This window comes from Eucalyptus grandis, chromosome 3 (genome assembly GCF_016545825.1).
Source record: "Eucalyptus grandis isolate ANBG69807.140 chromosome 3, ASM1654582v1, whole genome shotgun sequence".
Taxonomy (NCBI): Eukaryota; Viridiplantae; Streptophyta; class Magnoliopsida; order Myrtales; family Myrtaceae; genus Eucalyptus; species Eucalyptus grandis.
In genome coordinates, this window is record NC_052614.1 from 13836211 (window position 1) to 13850437 (window position 14227).

General features: G+C 39.2%; 1 protein-coding gene across 2 annotated transcripts; it reads left to right on the top strand.

Annotated features, from left to right (window-relative positions):
* The first annotated feature begins 8001 nt into the window (after window positions 1–8001).
* LOC104436747 (bark storage protein A) lies at window positions 8002–10460 on the top strand. 2 transcript variants are annotated; one of them, XM_039308762.1, is made up of 6 exons: window positions 8002–8137; window positions 8294–8540; window positions 8914–8981; window positions 9129–9284; window positions 9512–9766; window positions 9893–10460. In XM_039308762.1, exons 2-6 carry the CDS (start codon window positions 8303–8305, stop codon window positions 10232–10234), a joined length of 1059 nt encoding a protein of 352 aa, XP_039164696.1. In that variant the 5' UTR covers window positions 8002–8137; window positions 8294–8302; the 3' UTR covers window positions 10235–10460. The 2 variants fall into 2 exon arrangements, with proteins under 2 accessions (XP_039164696.1, XP_039164695.1); XM_039308761.1 differs by lacking the exon at window positions 8002–8137 and having other exon boundaries at window positions 8215–8540.
* The last annotated feature ends 3767 nt before the right edge of the window (window positions 10461–14227 follow it).

A 14227-nucleotide genomic window follows, 5' to 3' on the forward strand; every position in this document is an offset into this window, starting at 1 on the left:
TTCATCCTTAATAAATTCAATTTCTTGAAATGCCTTCCTCATGTTGCACTTTTCCTTTTCGGTAAATTAGATATAGCTGCCGCGGTTCAATCATTGCTACCACCGCCCTTTGCATCCGACCACCGGCTTCGTTGAGCCCTAATGACTCCGAATCAAAATGTAATGCACGAGTAGTAGTAGTTACCTTGGAGGCTGAAAGGGTCATAAACCATTTATTAGCCCATCATCGCGTGGGGTGCGTGGAATGATCCTGTGACGGACTACTCGACTCAAGTCGTACCAAAAATATTGAATACTTGTACCCATGAGGACCACGATAGAGAAAACTGTTAAAGGATATAAGTCAAAGCCGAAGCTAAATGCGACTGATAAGCTAAATGCTGCTGATCAAGAGTTAAGTTCTGGTGAAAACAAGGAAAGTGAAGTAAGGAAGTTCAATCTGAAGCCGAAGCTAAATGATGATGTTCGAAAGATCAGTTCTGGTGAAAACAGGGGAAGTAAAGTAAGGCAGTCTGCTGATTTGGAAAATGAAGTAACAAATGATATTATTGGTGATTCAATCAAGACTGGAAGCAACGAGCTTAATTCTACTTTTGAGGATAGAGATAAGCTGAACGAAGATAACATGACTTACGTCAACAACACGTGCTCATTACATAATAGATATTCAGTTTTAAGTTGGAACTGAATACTTACTTTTTCTGTTATTTTCGCTTCTGTTAGTTCGGTTAACAAGTTTGTTGTTCTCTCGTCATAAGTTGAACGAGATAAATACTGAGTTGTATAGAAGATAAAGTGTGGTGCTCTTTGTGAAACTCTTTCTCTCTCAAATTGATTGAATACAGAAGCTCAATACTTTCTTTTCGATTCATCATCTCTGTTAGCCTTTTCTTCTTCTCCTCTGTTTCTGTTCTCGTCTTCTTCACATGGTATCAGAGCAAATCCGAAGAGCATCACGAACAATGTGGTAATCTGAATCTATCCTTCGTTGAATCTGTATACTGTTGCTGTTGTTTTCGTTTTCATCAGCCTTCGAAAATGGCAAGTTACATATGTGGAAGAAAGTCTTCAATGTCGAAAGCTACAACAGATTGAAGATTCGCTCAAGCTGATAGTAAGAACAAGACTTGAAAGTGAGAGATGACTGCAAGAACTCAAAAGTATCCATTTCCGATTCATGTCAACATCTCTAACTTTGTTACTATTAAGCTAGCTGAAGATAACTTTCTCCTCTGGCAAGCGCAATTTCATAGGTTTCTGCGCAGTCAAGAATTATTTGGATTCATCAATGGAGAAATACCATCGCCTGCAAAACTATTACAAGTTGAAGTTGAAGGAAATGTTGCAGAAGTTGTGAATCCTGATTACAGTGATTGGATCAAAATTGATCAGCTTGTATCATCATGGATTAGTGGAGTTGTTTCAGAAAATATACTGAGTTTGATAATCGACTTAGACACTGCATATGAGGTATGGCAAACCCTACTCAATCGATTTATGCAAAAGTCTGTAGCTAGAGAATTCGAGTTGAGAGGAAAACTGCAAGCTTGCCAAAAGAGAGATCGAGCATTGTCAGTTTACCTCAGAGAATATAAATCAATTTGTGATCAACTCAGTGCAATAGGAAAGCCTTTAGATGAGATAACAAAGCTATTTGGGGTTCTTGAGGGATTAGGACCTGAATATGAGAATCTGAAAACTACTATATACTGCTTAAAACCTCAGCCAGAGTATGATGAAGTAATTTTACAGCTAGAAAGGTTCGAATCACGACTACAAAGTTACTCATCAAACCAATACAGCCCTAATCTAGCTTACTATGGTCAAAGAAAAACTGAAGTTCAGCAAAATGAAGAAATTGACAGAGAAACTATTCAGCAAAACTCTGGTTTTGGAGGTTCGAGAGTTACTAATCGTGGAGGACGTAGTTATGGAAGAGGACGATTTTTCAATAACAAAGGTCGTGGTTATAGATATCCTGGAAGGAATTTGAGTTACAGATCAATTAATGGCAACTATGAAGGTCCAAGATCAAGACAATTTAGTAATATCTCTGGTCCTAGTTCCAATCGGGATTTCGCCCTTATGCTGGCTCTTCACAACAATATCAAGAGACCAAATCATATCCTTCTTCAAATCTAACCTTTTCCAAAGATCTGCAGGTTGATAAATCAACTAACAATGTTAGATTGGAGTGTCAAATTTGTAAACGTCCAGGCCATGATGCACTTCACTGCTGGTATCGCTTTGACAATTCATACCAAGCAGAGGAAATTCCAATAGCATTAGCAGCTATGCACATCGAAGATTCAAAAGGAAATTAATGGTATCCAGACACTGGTGCGACTGCTCACATTACTGCAAACTCGGGTATTCTCCATAATCCTTCTAGATACAATGGAACTGATACAGTAATGATTGGAAATGGATCATTTCTACCTATCACCTATACTGGTAATACATTGTTACATACTAAAATGGTTTCATTACCTCTGAATGATGTGTTAATTGTCCCTAATATAAAGAAGAATCTTCTATCAGTATCGAAACTAACAGATTATTATCCATGTTCTTTTGTTTTTGATAAAACTGGTGTATATGTTAAGGACAATTACACCAACACAACTTTGCTGCTCGGGAGGAAAGTTAAAGGGTTGTCTCAAGTCGATCCTCATACCACAGAGGCATTCCTAACTCAGAGACATAGAGCACTAGGAGAGGATCTATGGCATCAGCGTTTAGCGCACACCAATCTGAAAACATTGCAGTACCTGCAAAATCAACAACTCATTTACTGCAATACCAGAGTACAGAATGTGTGTCAAAGCTGTCAAGTTGCAAAACATACTACTCTACCCTTTCCATTGTCTGAATCTGTAACATCTAGACCTTTAGAAAAGATTCACTGTAATATTTGGGGACCTTCACCAGTCACTTCATTTCAAAACTTCAAGTATTATGTCATCTTTGTAGACAATTTCTCTCGGTTCAGCTGGATTTATCCAATGAGAGTAAAATCAGATTTCTATGACATCTTTGTTCTGTTTCAAAGACAAGTTGAAAATCAACTTGATTGCAAAATCAAGATCTTTCAATGTGATGGTGGAGGTGAATTCATTAGTCGCAAGTTTCAGACACATTTACAGAGCTGTGGCATTAAGCAACATGTATCCTGCCCTCATACACCGAACAGAATGGTGTTTCTGAAAGAAAGCATCGCCATGTTGTTGAATTGGGTCTTGCTATGCTCTATCATGCTAAAATTCCTTTGAAATATTTGGTTGATGCATTCATGACAGCTATCTATATCATCAATATGCTTCCTACACCCAAGTTACTGATGCAATCACCCTATAGTAAACTTTATCAGAAAGAACCGAGCTATGATCATCTTAGAGTTTTTGGCTGTGCATGTTTTCCTTGCCTCAGACCCTATGCACAGCACAAACTTGATCCACGATCACTTACCTGTGTGTTCATTGGATATAGTGAACGTCACAAAGGATATAGATGCCTTGTCCCTACTACTGGTCGAGTATACATCAGTCGACATGTCATCTTTGACGAAAATTTCTTCCCTTTTACTAAGACCTGTGTAACAGAGCACACACCCTATACAACACTATATCGACTGTGGACAGAAGAGGTTAAATTTCTGGATGACCCAGTAAGTGGAAGTGTCATGTCTTCATCTTCACATGACTATACAAGACAGCTACATAATAATGGCATCAATCATTCTACTTCATCTTATTTGCCTCCTGTAGAACAGGGGAATCCCACTTCCATTACAACAACACAAGCTGAAGTTCCTAATAATCAAGATCATTACTCCTCACAAGATTAGGAAGTGTCTAGTTCTGCAGCTGATTCTAAAGCTGTACACTCAACTGGAAATAGTGTCGACCAAGTTCCTGCTAGTTCTATCTTACATGGTACAACTTCATCTCATCCTATGCAGACTCGATCAAAATCTGGAATTATAAAAACAAATCCTAGATATGCTTGTCTTGCTGAGTACAAAGTACCTGCTGAACCAAGATCAGTCAAGTCAGCTTTAGCAGATCAAGGATGGTATACAGTTATGAAAGAAGAAATGGATGCTTTATATCAGAATCACACCTGGATTTTAGTTCCTCGAACTAATCACATGAATGTGATAGGTTGCAAATGGGTGTTTAAAACAAAAATGGCATCTGATGGAAGTCTTGATAGGTTAAAAGCTTGACTTGTAACTAAAGGATTTCATCAAGAAGAATGTATTGATTTTACAGAAACTTTCAGTCCAGTAGTCAAACATGCTACAATTCGATTAGTCCTCTCTGTAGCAATGATGAATCAATGGCCAATTCATCAACTTGATGTTAAGAATGCATTTTTACATGGCACATTGACTGAAACGGTTTACATGGAACAGCCTCCTGGTTTCAAACAGTCACAAACACCCAATCATGTGTGCCTCCTCAAGAAATCTCTTTATGGCCTTCGACAAGCTCCTCGTGCATGGTTTGATAAGTTCAATAACTTCTTGCTTGAGAATGGTTTTTTCTGCAGCTCAACTGATCCATCTCTGTTTATTCTTCATGATGGACAAGACACAGTACTTCTCTTACTATATGTTGATGACATTGTCTTAACTGGTAGCTCACCCCCGTTACTTTCGAAATTACTTCATTCTCTAAGCCTTCAGTTTCACATGAAAGATCTAGGATATCTTCACTACTTTCTTGGCATTGAAGCTAAACGTATCTCTACTGATCTGTTTCTCTGTCAAACCAAATATGCTCTCGATCTCCTTACTCGAGCTCACATGGTTGATTGTAAACCAATCTCTACTCCTCTATCTCAGAGACCATCTGTCCTGCAAACTGATTCCATTCCCTTATCCAATCCTCTTGAATATAGAAGCCTCGTTGGTGGTCTTCAATATCTGACATTAACTCGTCCTGATATTGCCTATGCTACAAACATGTTATGTCAGAAAATGCAGCAGCCCACTGTTGCAGACTTTCATAAACTAAAGAGGGTTATGCACTATGTTAAAGGAACTATTAGTCTTGGTATCTTCCTTCACTCTCGAAGCTCTAGACATCTTTATGGCTTTTCAGATGCAGATTGGGCTAGTTGCATTGAGACCAGACGATCCACAACTGGCTTCTGCACATTTCTCGGCTCTAATCTCATTTCTTGGGCAGCAAAGAAACAGCCTACTGTTAGTCAATCTTCTACTGAAGCAGAATATCGTGCCCTTGCCTCTGCTACTGCTGAACTTACATGGATCAGCTTTGTTCTTCGTGATATTGGTTTATCACTTTCTTCCCCAACTCGTCTGTTCTGCGATAATTAGTCTGCTATTTCTCTTACTGCCAATCCTATTTTACATGCTCGCACCAAACACATTGAAGTTGATTTTCACTTTGTACGAGAGAAGGTTGCCTCCGGCTCTCTCAATGTGTGCTATGTTCTAAGCAATTGTTAGCTTGCTGACATTTTTACAAAAGCTCTCTCACGGTTAGCTCATTTTGACATTTGTATCAAATTGGGCATTGGCTCTTCACCCCTTCCCAATTTACGGGGGGATGTTAAAGGATATAAGTCAAAGCCGAAGCTAAATGCGACTGATAAGCTAAATGCCGCTGATCAAGAGTTAAGTTGGTGAAAACAAGGAAAGTGAAGTAAGGAAGTTCAATCTGAAGCCGAAGCTAAATGATGATGTTCGAAAGATCAGTTCTGGTGAAAACAGGGGAAGTAAAGTAAGGCAATCTGCTGATTTGGGAAATGAAGTAACAAATGATATTACTGGTGATTCAATCAAGACTGGAAGATAACATGACTTACGTCAATAACACGTGCTCATTACATAATAGATATTCAGTTTTAAGTTGGAATTGAATACTTACTTTTTCTGTTATTTTCGCTTCTGTTAGTTCGGTTAACAAGTTTGTTGTTCTCTCTTCATAAGTTGAACGAGATAAATACTGAGTTGTAAAGAAGATAAAGTGTGGTGCTCTTTGTGAAACTCTTTCTCTCTCAAATTGATTGAATACAGAAGCTCAATACTTTCTTTTCGATTCATCATCTCTGTTAGCCTTTTCTTCTTCTCCTCTGTTTCTATTCTCGTCTTCTTCACAAAAACCACCCAAAATACAATGATGGGACCGCCGAATTGCTATATCATTTCTCAAAAACATTTCTATTGGTCACTAACGTGGTCTTTTTTGCCCTAATTTCGGCTCATTTGTGTCTATACTTGCACTATGCTTATCTATCGGCATAATAGTCGAGATCCAACATGGAATAGAGGAGAAAATTACCAAAAAATTCATAAACCTATTGTAATTTTTCCAAATCAATCCTAAACATTTTTTTGACCCATTCAATCCAAAATCTTTTGCAATTGTGCTAATTCAGTCCATTTGGCTAATTTTAACCAATCGGCGTTGACATGGACATGGCAATTCATTAATAATAATTTTTTTCAAATTCTTAATCATTTTTTTATTTTTTCTTTTATTTTTCCTTTTGTTCCTACTTTTCTTTTTCTCTCTCCCCATATTGGCCGGTTAAAATTGGTCAGATAGACTGAATTGACATAATTATAAAAAATTTAGAGCTGAATTGGCAAAAAAATATGGTTTAGAACTTATTTGGAAAAATTGCAATAGATTTAAGATTTTTTTGTTAACTTTTTCTTCTTCTTTTTTTAATAAAGCTTCCACAATGCCTAGCACCAATGACAAGTACACAAATTAAGTGCATTAAGATCTGAATTATATTGTTCAGATACTTTTCTTCCTTGGTAACAGCAGTCGAAGTTGACTTTCCTTGATCCATTACGTTCCCATCCAGGACCACCAAGAGTCTCTTTACCTAGCTGTATCACTCGACTATTCAAACCTTAATGTTCCCATTTAGCATGTGGAATCTATCTCGACATTTACTTCAATAATGACCAATTGTCTCTAAAACACCACGTGTTGTGTGACTTATAAGGGACAATCAATTATTCGTGGAAGGGCTGCATTTTGTTGTTCAAATTTTCAATATCCTTAAAAATTAATCGTTCTCTTGAGACCAAGATGAATTGCTTCTCAATCCATCATTCACCAAAAAAAAAGAAAAAAAAAATACTTTCATATCGAAATTAACCACCCATTAATGAATTAATGGTTTTATTTGAGAATTGTATCACATATTGATTGAATTCATTTTATTTTATTTTTTGCCTTTTCCAAATCATGTGCTACTTCATTTATAATGATTTTTCCAACTCTACATTTTGTTGAGAAAGACCCATTCCTTGCGAGTCACACCATGCCCATTTGGCAATTCATTTGTAATGGACTTGCTAGTTGTTTCTCTTCCTTTGACTAACGATTACTTCAAACCCTACATAGATAATTATTGGGAAAAAAAAAACAAAGGGAGAGAGAGAAAGTGGGAAAAATACTTATGGGAAATTGGAAAGAATCTTATGCATTAAATAAATAAATCTGAGTATGACCACAGCAAGTAAATCAAAGTTAGGATGGTTAAGTAATTTCAGCTACGGAGTTAATTCCCATTTGTCACTTGCGCTCGTCTTTTTGTCAGCTACGGAGTTAATTTCGCGCCATGCCCATTTGGCAATTCATTTGTAGTAGTTGCCCACGAAATCATTATCTTTCGCAAAAAAAGAAAAAAGAAAAAGAAAGAAACTTTTCTTACGTTGCCCATTAAAGTTCAATGTGAAATCTTCCTGCATAGTTTTCCTTATGCGAAAAACCCTTGTCTATAAATAAGATAATGGATTCTTTTTTTTTTTTTTTAAGTGATTATTCTCACATATGTTCACATTAGGTGAAGGATAACTACATGTCTTGGGAAGCCCAACTCTCCATAATATCAACGTTTGACCTGAGATTTCTCCATTTTAGATGAGGATCGTTCTTTTTTCAATTTGATTTTGGGTGAAAGTGGGAATAATCCCTTTATTATTAGATGAGTTATTGACTCTTGACTTCACTTGCGTCTTCTAATTCAATGTACTCTTCTTTGGCTCTTCTCTAGTTGCGTGTAGGCATTGATAAAAAAAACCAAAGGAAAGCACGCTGGTCTGAACCTATGCTGTTCACATATCCTTATCCACGGGCAATTGGTAGGTCGTTTACTATTCCTTTAATCTGACCAAACCTTCCCCTTAAATACATGCTTCCATGCTTTGTCTTTCATTCCACGTCTCTAATTTCCTTTCTGATCTCTTGAGCTCGCTGAATTTCTGGTTCTTTTCTTCAATCTTTTTTGGGATTGGAAGTGTTGAAGGATGGCGAGTCCTTTGAGGGTGGCGATGCTTGTTTGGCTTCTTGCCTTGGGAGTGATTGCTGGAAGTGTCAAGAGAGCAGATGGTGCGGTCCCTCCAAGCTCGATGGCGAAGATCAGAATGATGAACAGTCGAGGTCCATACATCGCTATAGTCGTGCCCAACTCTTTCGAGATGAACCCTCTTCTCCAATCTCCGAGCTTTCGAGCTGATCCGAACTTCCCTTATTTGGATATTTTGGGTAATCTCTTGTTAGCAATTTACCTAATCTCTGACAGAAATTCTTCCCACATATTAATTAAGTACATGACTTCAAAGTTTGTGCCTTCATCTGAGGAAACAACGCTTACACTGCCTGAAATTCAATCGTTTTTAATTCAATTTGGTCTTACTTTTCAAGAACCATGTGATTTCACCACTTGAAGTTTTTGTTTTCGTGTGATTTGGGTCCTAGGCCATCTTCTGTATTGATGCAGCCCGTGACCAAAACTTTGATATATCAATCTTGGGCTGCTTTTAGACCGTCCGATTGTTTATAAAATTACATTATGACCTAAACGAGGGGCAAAGACATGATCCTAAACTAAATTTACAGATTATTTCATATCATGCAGGAAGGAGGTTTCGATTTGGAAAAGTGGAAAATAAGGAGGTCATAGTTGTCATGACCGGATTGAGCATGGTAGGTATATTTACACATCCATTTTATCCATCTCGTTCTTGCCTCCTATGATTACCCATCTTTATGTCAACAATTTGTTCAATTTGATCCTGATAATTTCCTGAAAAAGCCTCTTTCTTTCTTTTCCTTTTATCTTTCCTTTTGAAGCTTAATGCAGGCGTAACCACAGAATTGCTTCTCGCTCTATTTGAAGTGAAAGGAGTCGTGCACTACGGGATTGCCGGAAACGCAAATCCTCAGCTCCAAATCGGAGACGTGACCATTCCTCAGTATTGGGCTCACACCGGCCTTTGGTATTGGCAGGTGCCAAGTTTTTATTGCGCAGCTCTTTATCGTTTGACCATCTTAAAACCCGCAACAAATTACTAATCGCGCATGATTCGCAATACGTGAGAATTCACAAAATAAAGATGTATTAAAACTGCGATGTGGGTGCAACTTAGATTCGATCGGGCAGGTGAACCCGACTCGGAGGGCCCAAATTGTAGTCCAAGCCTAACTTGACCCTTTCTTAATCAATCTCCCGGCAGCGATTTGGCGAAGGATCTAACGACGAGCTGGCTTTGGAATCGAACGGGGACTACACGAGGGAAATTGGGTATCTCGAATTTGCCAATTACAACAACGCAAGTCAAAGTGGGGAAGAAGAATTGGGAAATCTTCTGAACAGGGTGTGGTACCAGCCGGAAGAGGTCTTCCCAATCGGCGGCGTTCCTGAAGTCAGGCAGCACGCCTTCTGGGTTCCGGTCGACCGGAGCTACTATGGATTATCAGCGAAGATCACGGTGATTAACTTGTCTAATCTGACCTTGTTACTTTCGAAAACACTAGGCATACGCCAAGAGCAACTTCGAAATCCGAATTACCGAGACTTTAGGCATTAATCTGGTCGAAATGACATTGGTATGCAGGATTTGAAGCTAGGGGCTTGTGTGAACTCTTCAACCTGCCTGCCAAGAGCGCCAAGGGTGGTGAGAGTGGAGAGGGGAGTGAGCGCCAACGTGTTTGTGGACAACAAAGCTTACAGGGAGTTCTTGAGCTCCAAGTTTAATGCCACTCCGATCGACATGGAAAGCACCGGCGTCGCTCTGGTGTGTCGCCAGCTCCGCACGCCCTTCATCGCCTTCCGGTCTCTCTCCGACTTGGCCGGCGGCGGCTCCTCGCTCTCCAACGAGGCCTCCACTTTCGCCTCCCTCGCCGCTCAAAACGCCGTTGACGCGGTGGTCAAGTTCATCTCCCTCTTGGCCTCGTAATCCACCAATCAACTTTTGCCTTCTTCTATTCTATTGTCGAGGAAAAACATTAGTATTGATGTTTGGCCTCCAAGAAAATTACTACGTCCCCGTGTCTTAGGGTATGCATTTTCTCGAGTCGAGTCAGGCTCGAGCTGTTATTTAATTGAGCTTGAATTGCAATTGTTTTAATTTGCGATCGGATAGTCCGATTATTGATTTGAACGATGGCCGGACACTGTTAACACTCTGACTTGTTCAATAAGCCTGAGCAGCCCATGGTTGCTGGTCTGCCCAGTCGGGTCTTGATCTGCCTTGGATTTTTCACAAAATTTGCAAGCCATTTCAAGTATCATAAATATTTTCACAAATACTATGTCACCCCTTAAAAATTCAATCTCTCGAAATGCCTTCCTTATGTTGCACTTTTCCTTTTCGGTAGATTAGAGATAGCTGCCACAGTTCAATCATTGTCATCGCCATTGATCGTTGCAACCTCTGACGAATCTACAACCGCCCTTCGCACCCTACCACCACCTTCATTGAGCCCTAATGACGCCGAATCAAGGTCCGTCATCTTGGTCCGGCCGTAATCCGACACCGCCGCAATGCGGGCATGAAGGTTAAAAGCGACGAGAGGAAGAAGAGAAAGGAAGGGGAGTGAAAATTAGTGGTAGATGGGGATGTGATATGAGGGCGAACGTAGAGACAACTAGGACTAGGGCGAAGGCGAGCAACGGTGGGGTTTGGCCGCGCGTCCCTTCATTTGATTCCTCACAATTTCAATTTTTTCCTCCAATTTTCGTATGACGTGCAAAATTCAAACTTTTGAGTTGATTTATCTCATGAATTACACTTAAATTTCTATGTCCATATATATCGGGTACTGACAATATTGTATTCTTATACCCATGAGGACCACGATAGAAAAACCATCCAAAATATAATGATGAGATCCACGAAATGTTAGGGTTAGAAATAAAAATGCGGAAGAGAGAATTGAGATATTTTAATATATTTCAATATATTGAAAAGAGTACATAGAAAGTATTGTTCTCCCAAAATATTTGTGTTTGTTATTGATGCCGACATAATAGTCGAGATCCAACATGGAATCGAGCTTACACAAAGCCTAGGACCAATGACAAGTGCACAAATAAAGTGCATTGAGATCTGAATTGTATTGTTCATATAATGTTCTTCCTTGTTAACAGCCTGCCGAAGTTGACTTCCCTTGATCTGTTACGTTCCCATCCAGGACCAGCAAGAGTCTCTTTACCTAGCTGTATCACTCGACTATTCAAACCTTAGCGTTCCCATTTATCATGTGGAATCTATCTCAATATTTACTTCAATAATGATTGATTTGTTATAGATAAAGCCAAATATTTGTTTTTAGGGGCTTTTTTGTCTTTTCTATTAGATTTTCTTTTAGGTTAAAAGTGGTACCTATATATTAGCGATGGCAAAACCCAGCCGTCAAAAACACCGAAAAAGGAAATAGAGAGGCAAGAAAAAGAGAGAAGAAAAAAGTGAGTTTTTTCTTGATGAGAGTTCTCAATCTCTTTGTGCCCTAATCTTGAGAGAAGATTGTCGTTGTATTCCAACTTTTTCGAAGTCTAGTGGATTCGCAGAGTGCCTCTGCGCGGAGACGTAGCCCAAGTTTGGGTGAACTTCGATAACAAATTTTCTAGCGTGTTCATCTAATTCTGCTATTTTATTACTATATTATGTCTGGTGAATTGTTTGCAAGCGTTATTTTTCTGGAATCGACGTCCGATTTCATAACAACTGGTATCGGAGCCTGGGTTGGCTAATCGAGAACATCAAGGGTTTTCGGTGACGTTCGATTGAAAGCAAACAGGATGGCGGAAGATAAAATCAGAATCGATAAGTTCAATGGAGAGGATTTCGGATGGTGGAAACTACAAATAGAGGATTATCTTTATCGAAAGATCTCTATGCACCACTTGAGGGTTGGAAACCCGAGATGGCGAAATGGATCCGAAACAGAAGCCGGATGGAAAATTCTTGATCGAAAGGCATTAGGTGCGATTCGTCTAGGGTTGATGAAAAAGATAGGGTATCACATCGCGCAAGCAAAAACTGCAAAAAGAAGCTATGGATATTCTAACGAATATTTTGAGAAGCCATCCACATCAAATCGGTATTTTTCTTTGAAGAAACCGGTTAATATGAAGTTATCGATAGAGGTTACGGACAGAGCATATTAATAATTTCACGCAGTCACGGGTCAATTGGAATCCGCAGGCATAAATTTAGATATGAAGCTTCAAGCTTTATTATTTTTATGTTCTCTTCGAGAAAGCTACAATACCGTTAAAGTGCGGGAATTTCGAGCACCATGAAGGATGATTTAACTCTTGATGATGATGTGAGTAGTATCATGGATGAAGAGATGCGAAGGAAAGTCTCGAGTGGAGATAATTTTTCTGCATCTACATCTTCAACGGCACTTGTAGTGGAGAACCGTGGAAGAAGTAAAAGTAGAGGGAATTTCAGCGGTCGTGGCGGATCACAATCAAGGGGTAAGAGACGGGTTGCGAAAGATGAGTGTTGGTTTTGTCACAAAACCGGACACCGGAGGTTTCAGTGTGAAGCCTACAAAAGAAGCAGCAAGATGAGAATCAAGGTGCTAATGTAGTTAGCGATAAATCTTTGCTAGATAACTTGTGTTTGTCGCGGGTTTGACTTGACAACGAGATAAATGGTTTTATTGATTCTGGCGCTTCTTTTCATTGCACCTCGCAAAGAGACATATTTGATGATTATGCCAAAGTGGAGATTTTGGACAAGTGGTTGTGGGAAACGCCACATGTGTCCAATTGTTGGGAAAGGAACCGTGATTGTGAGCATCTCAGGTGGAGGACGTCTAGTTTTGCGTGAAACTAGGCATATTCCGGAATTAAAGAAAAATCTGATTTCAACTAGTAAACTTGACCAAGAAGGTTTGGTAATAACCTTTGGCTGCGAAGAGTGGAAGATAACCATAGGGGTAAGAGTAGTAGCAAAGGGAAAGCGTACGGGTACACTTTACATTCTCCAAGGAGACAATATCAGTGATATGGTTGCAACTACAATGGCTACAGGTAATTTATCTACTCTTTGGCATTATCGTTTAGGACATCTTGGTGAAAAAGGTGTAAAGCGGTTACACTCAAGGAAATTACTTCCGGGTTTACAAAAAGTTGAGTTAGATTTTTGTGAGAGTTGCATTTATGGAAAACAAGATCGTTAGTTTTCAATTGAATAGGCGACAAAATAAAGGCCAGAAGCTAGAGTTGGTTCATACCGATGTATGGGGACCCTTTCAGAACTCTCTTATGGTGGTAAGAGATATTTTGTCACATTCATTGATGATGCAACAAGAAAGACTTGGGTCTATGCTCTTAAAGAAAAATCAGAAGTATTCGGGATGTTCGGTAATGTGGAAGACCATGGTAGAAAAAACAGGTTATCGATTAAAGCTTTGAAATCGATAATGGTGGTGAATACACAAGTAAAGAATTTGCAAATTATTTGAGCCGAGAAGGCATACACGAGCTAAAAACTGTTCCTAGAACTCCTCAAGAGAATGGTGTAGCTGAAAGAATGAACAAAACTATTCTAGAACGTGTGAGATGCATGAGACTACATGCAGGTCTCTCGCTACACTTATGGGCCGCTACAATTGATGCAGCTGTTTATCTTATCAACAGAAGTCCATCTAGTGCGTTGGATGGAGAAATACCACAAGAGCGGTGGTCAGGTAAGAAGATTAATTATTCACATCTAAAGGTGTTTGGTTGTATTGCATATGCTTTAATTGATAGGGAGGATAGAAAAAAGCTTGATGCTAAGTCCCAGAAGTGTGTCTTTATCGGATACGGTGGCGACGAGTATGGCTATAGACTTTGGGATTATGAGAATAACAAAGTCATCCGCAGTCGCAATGTGGTATTCCATGAAGAAAAGATGTACAAGAATCGTTAGACAGAGACAGAGCATGAGAAG

Excerpts from the sequence above, each read along its gene's own strand:
- LOC104436747 (XM_039308762.1), top strand. The coding sequence starts at position 8,303 with ATGGCGAGTCCTTTGAGGGTGGCGATGCTTGTTTGGCTTCTTGCCTTG. Across the intron at positions 8,982-9,128 it reads TCATGACCGGATTGAGCATG|CTTAATGCAGGCGTAACCAC; the intron begins GTAGGTATATTT and ends TTCCTTTTGAAG. Across the intron at positions 9,285-9,511 it reads CCGGCCTTTGGTATTGGCAG|CGATTTGGCGAAGGATCTAA; the intron begins GTGCCAAGTTTT and ends ATCTCCCGGCAG.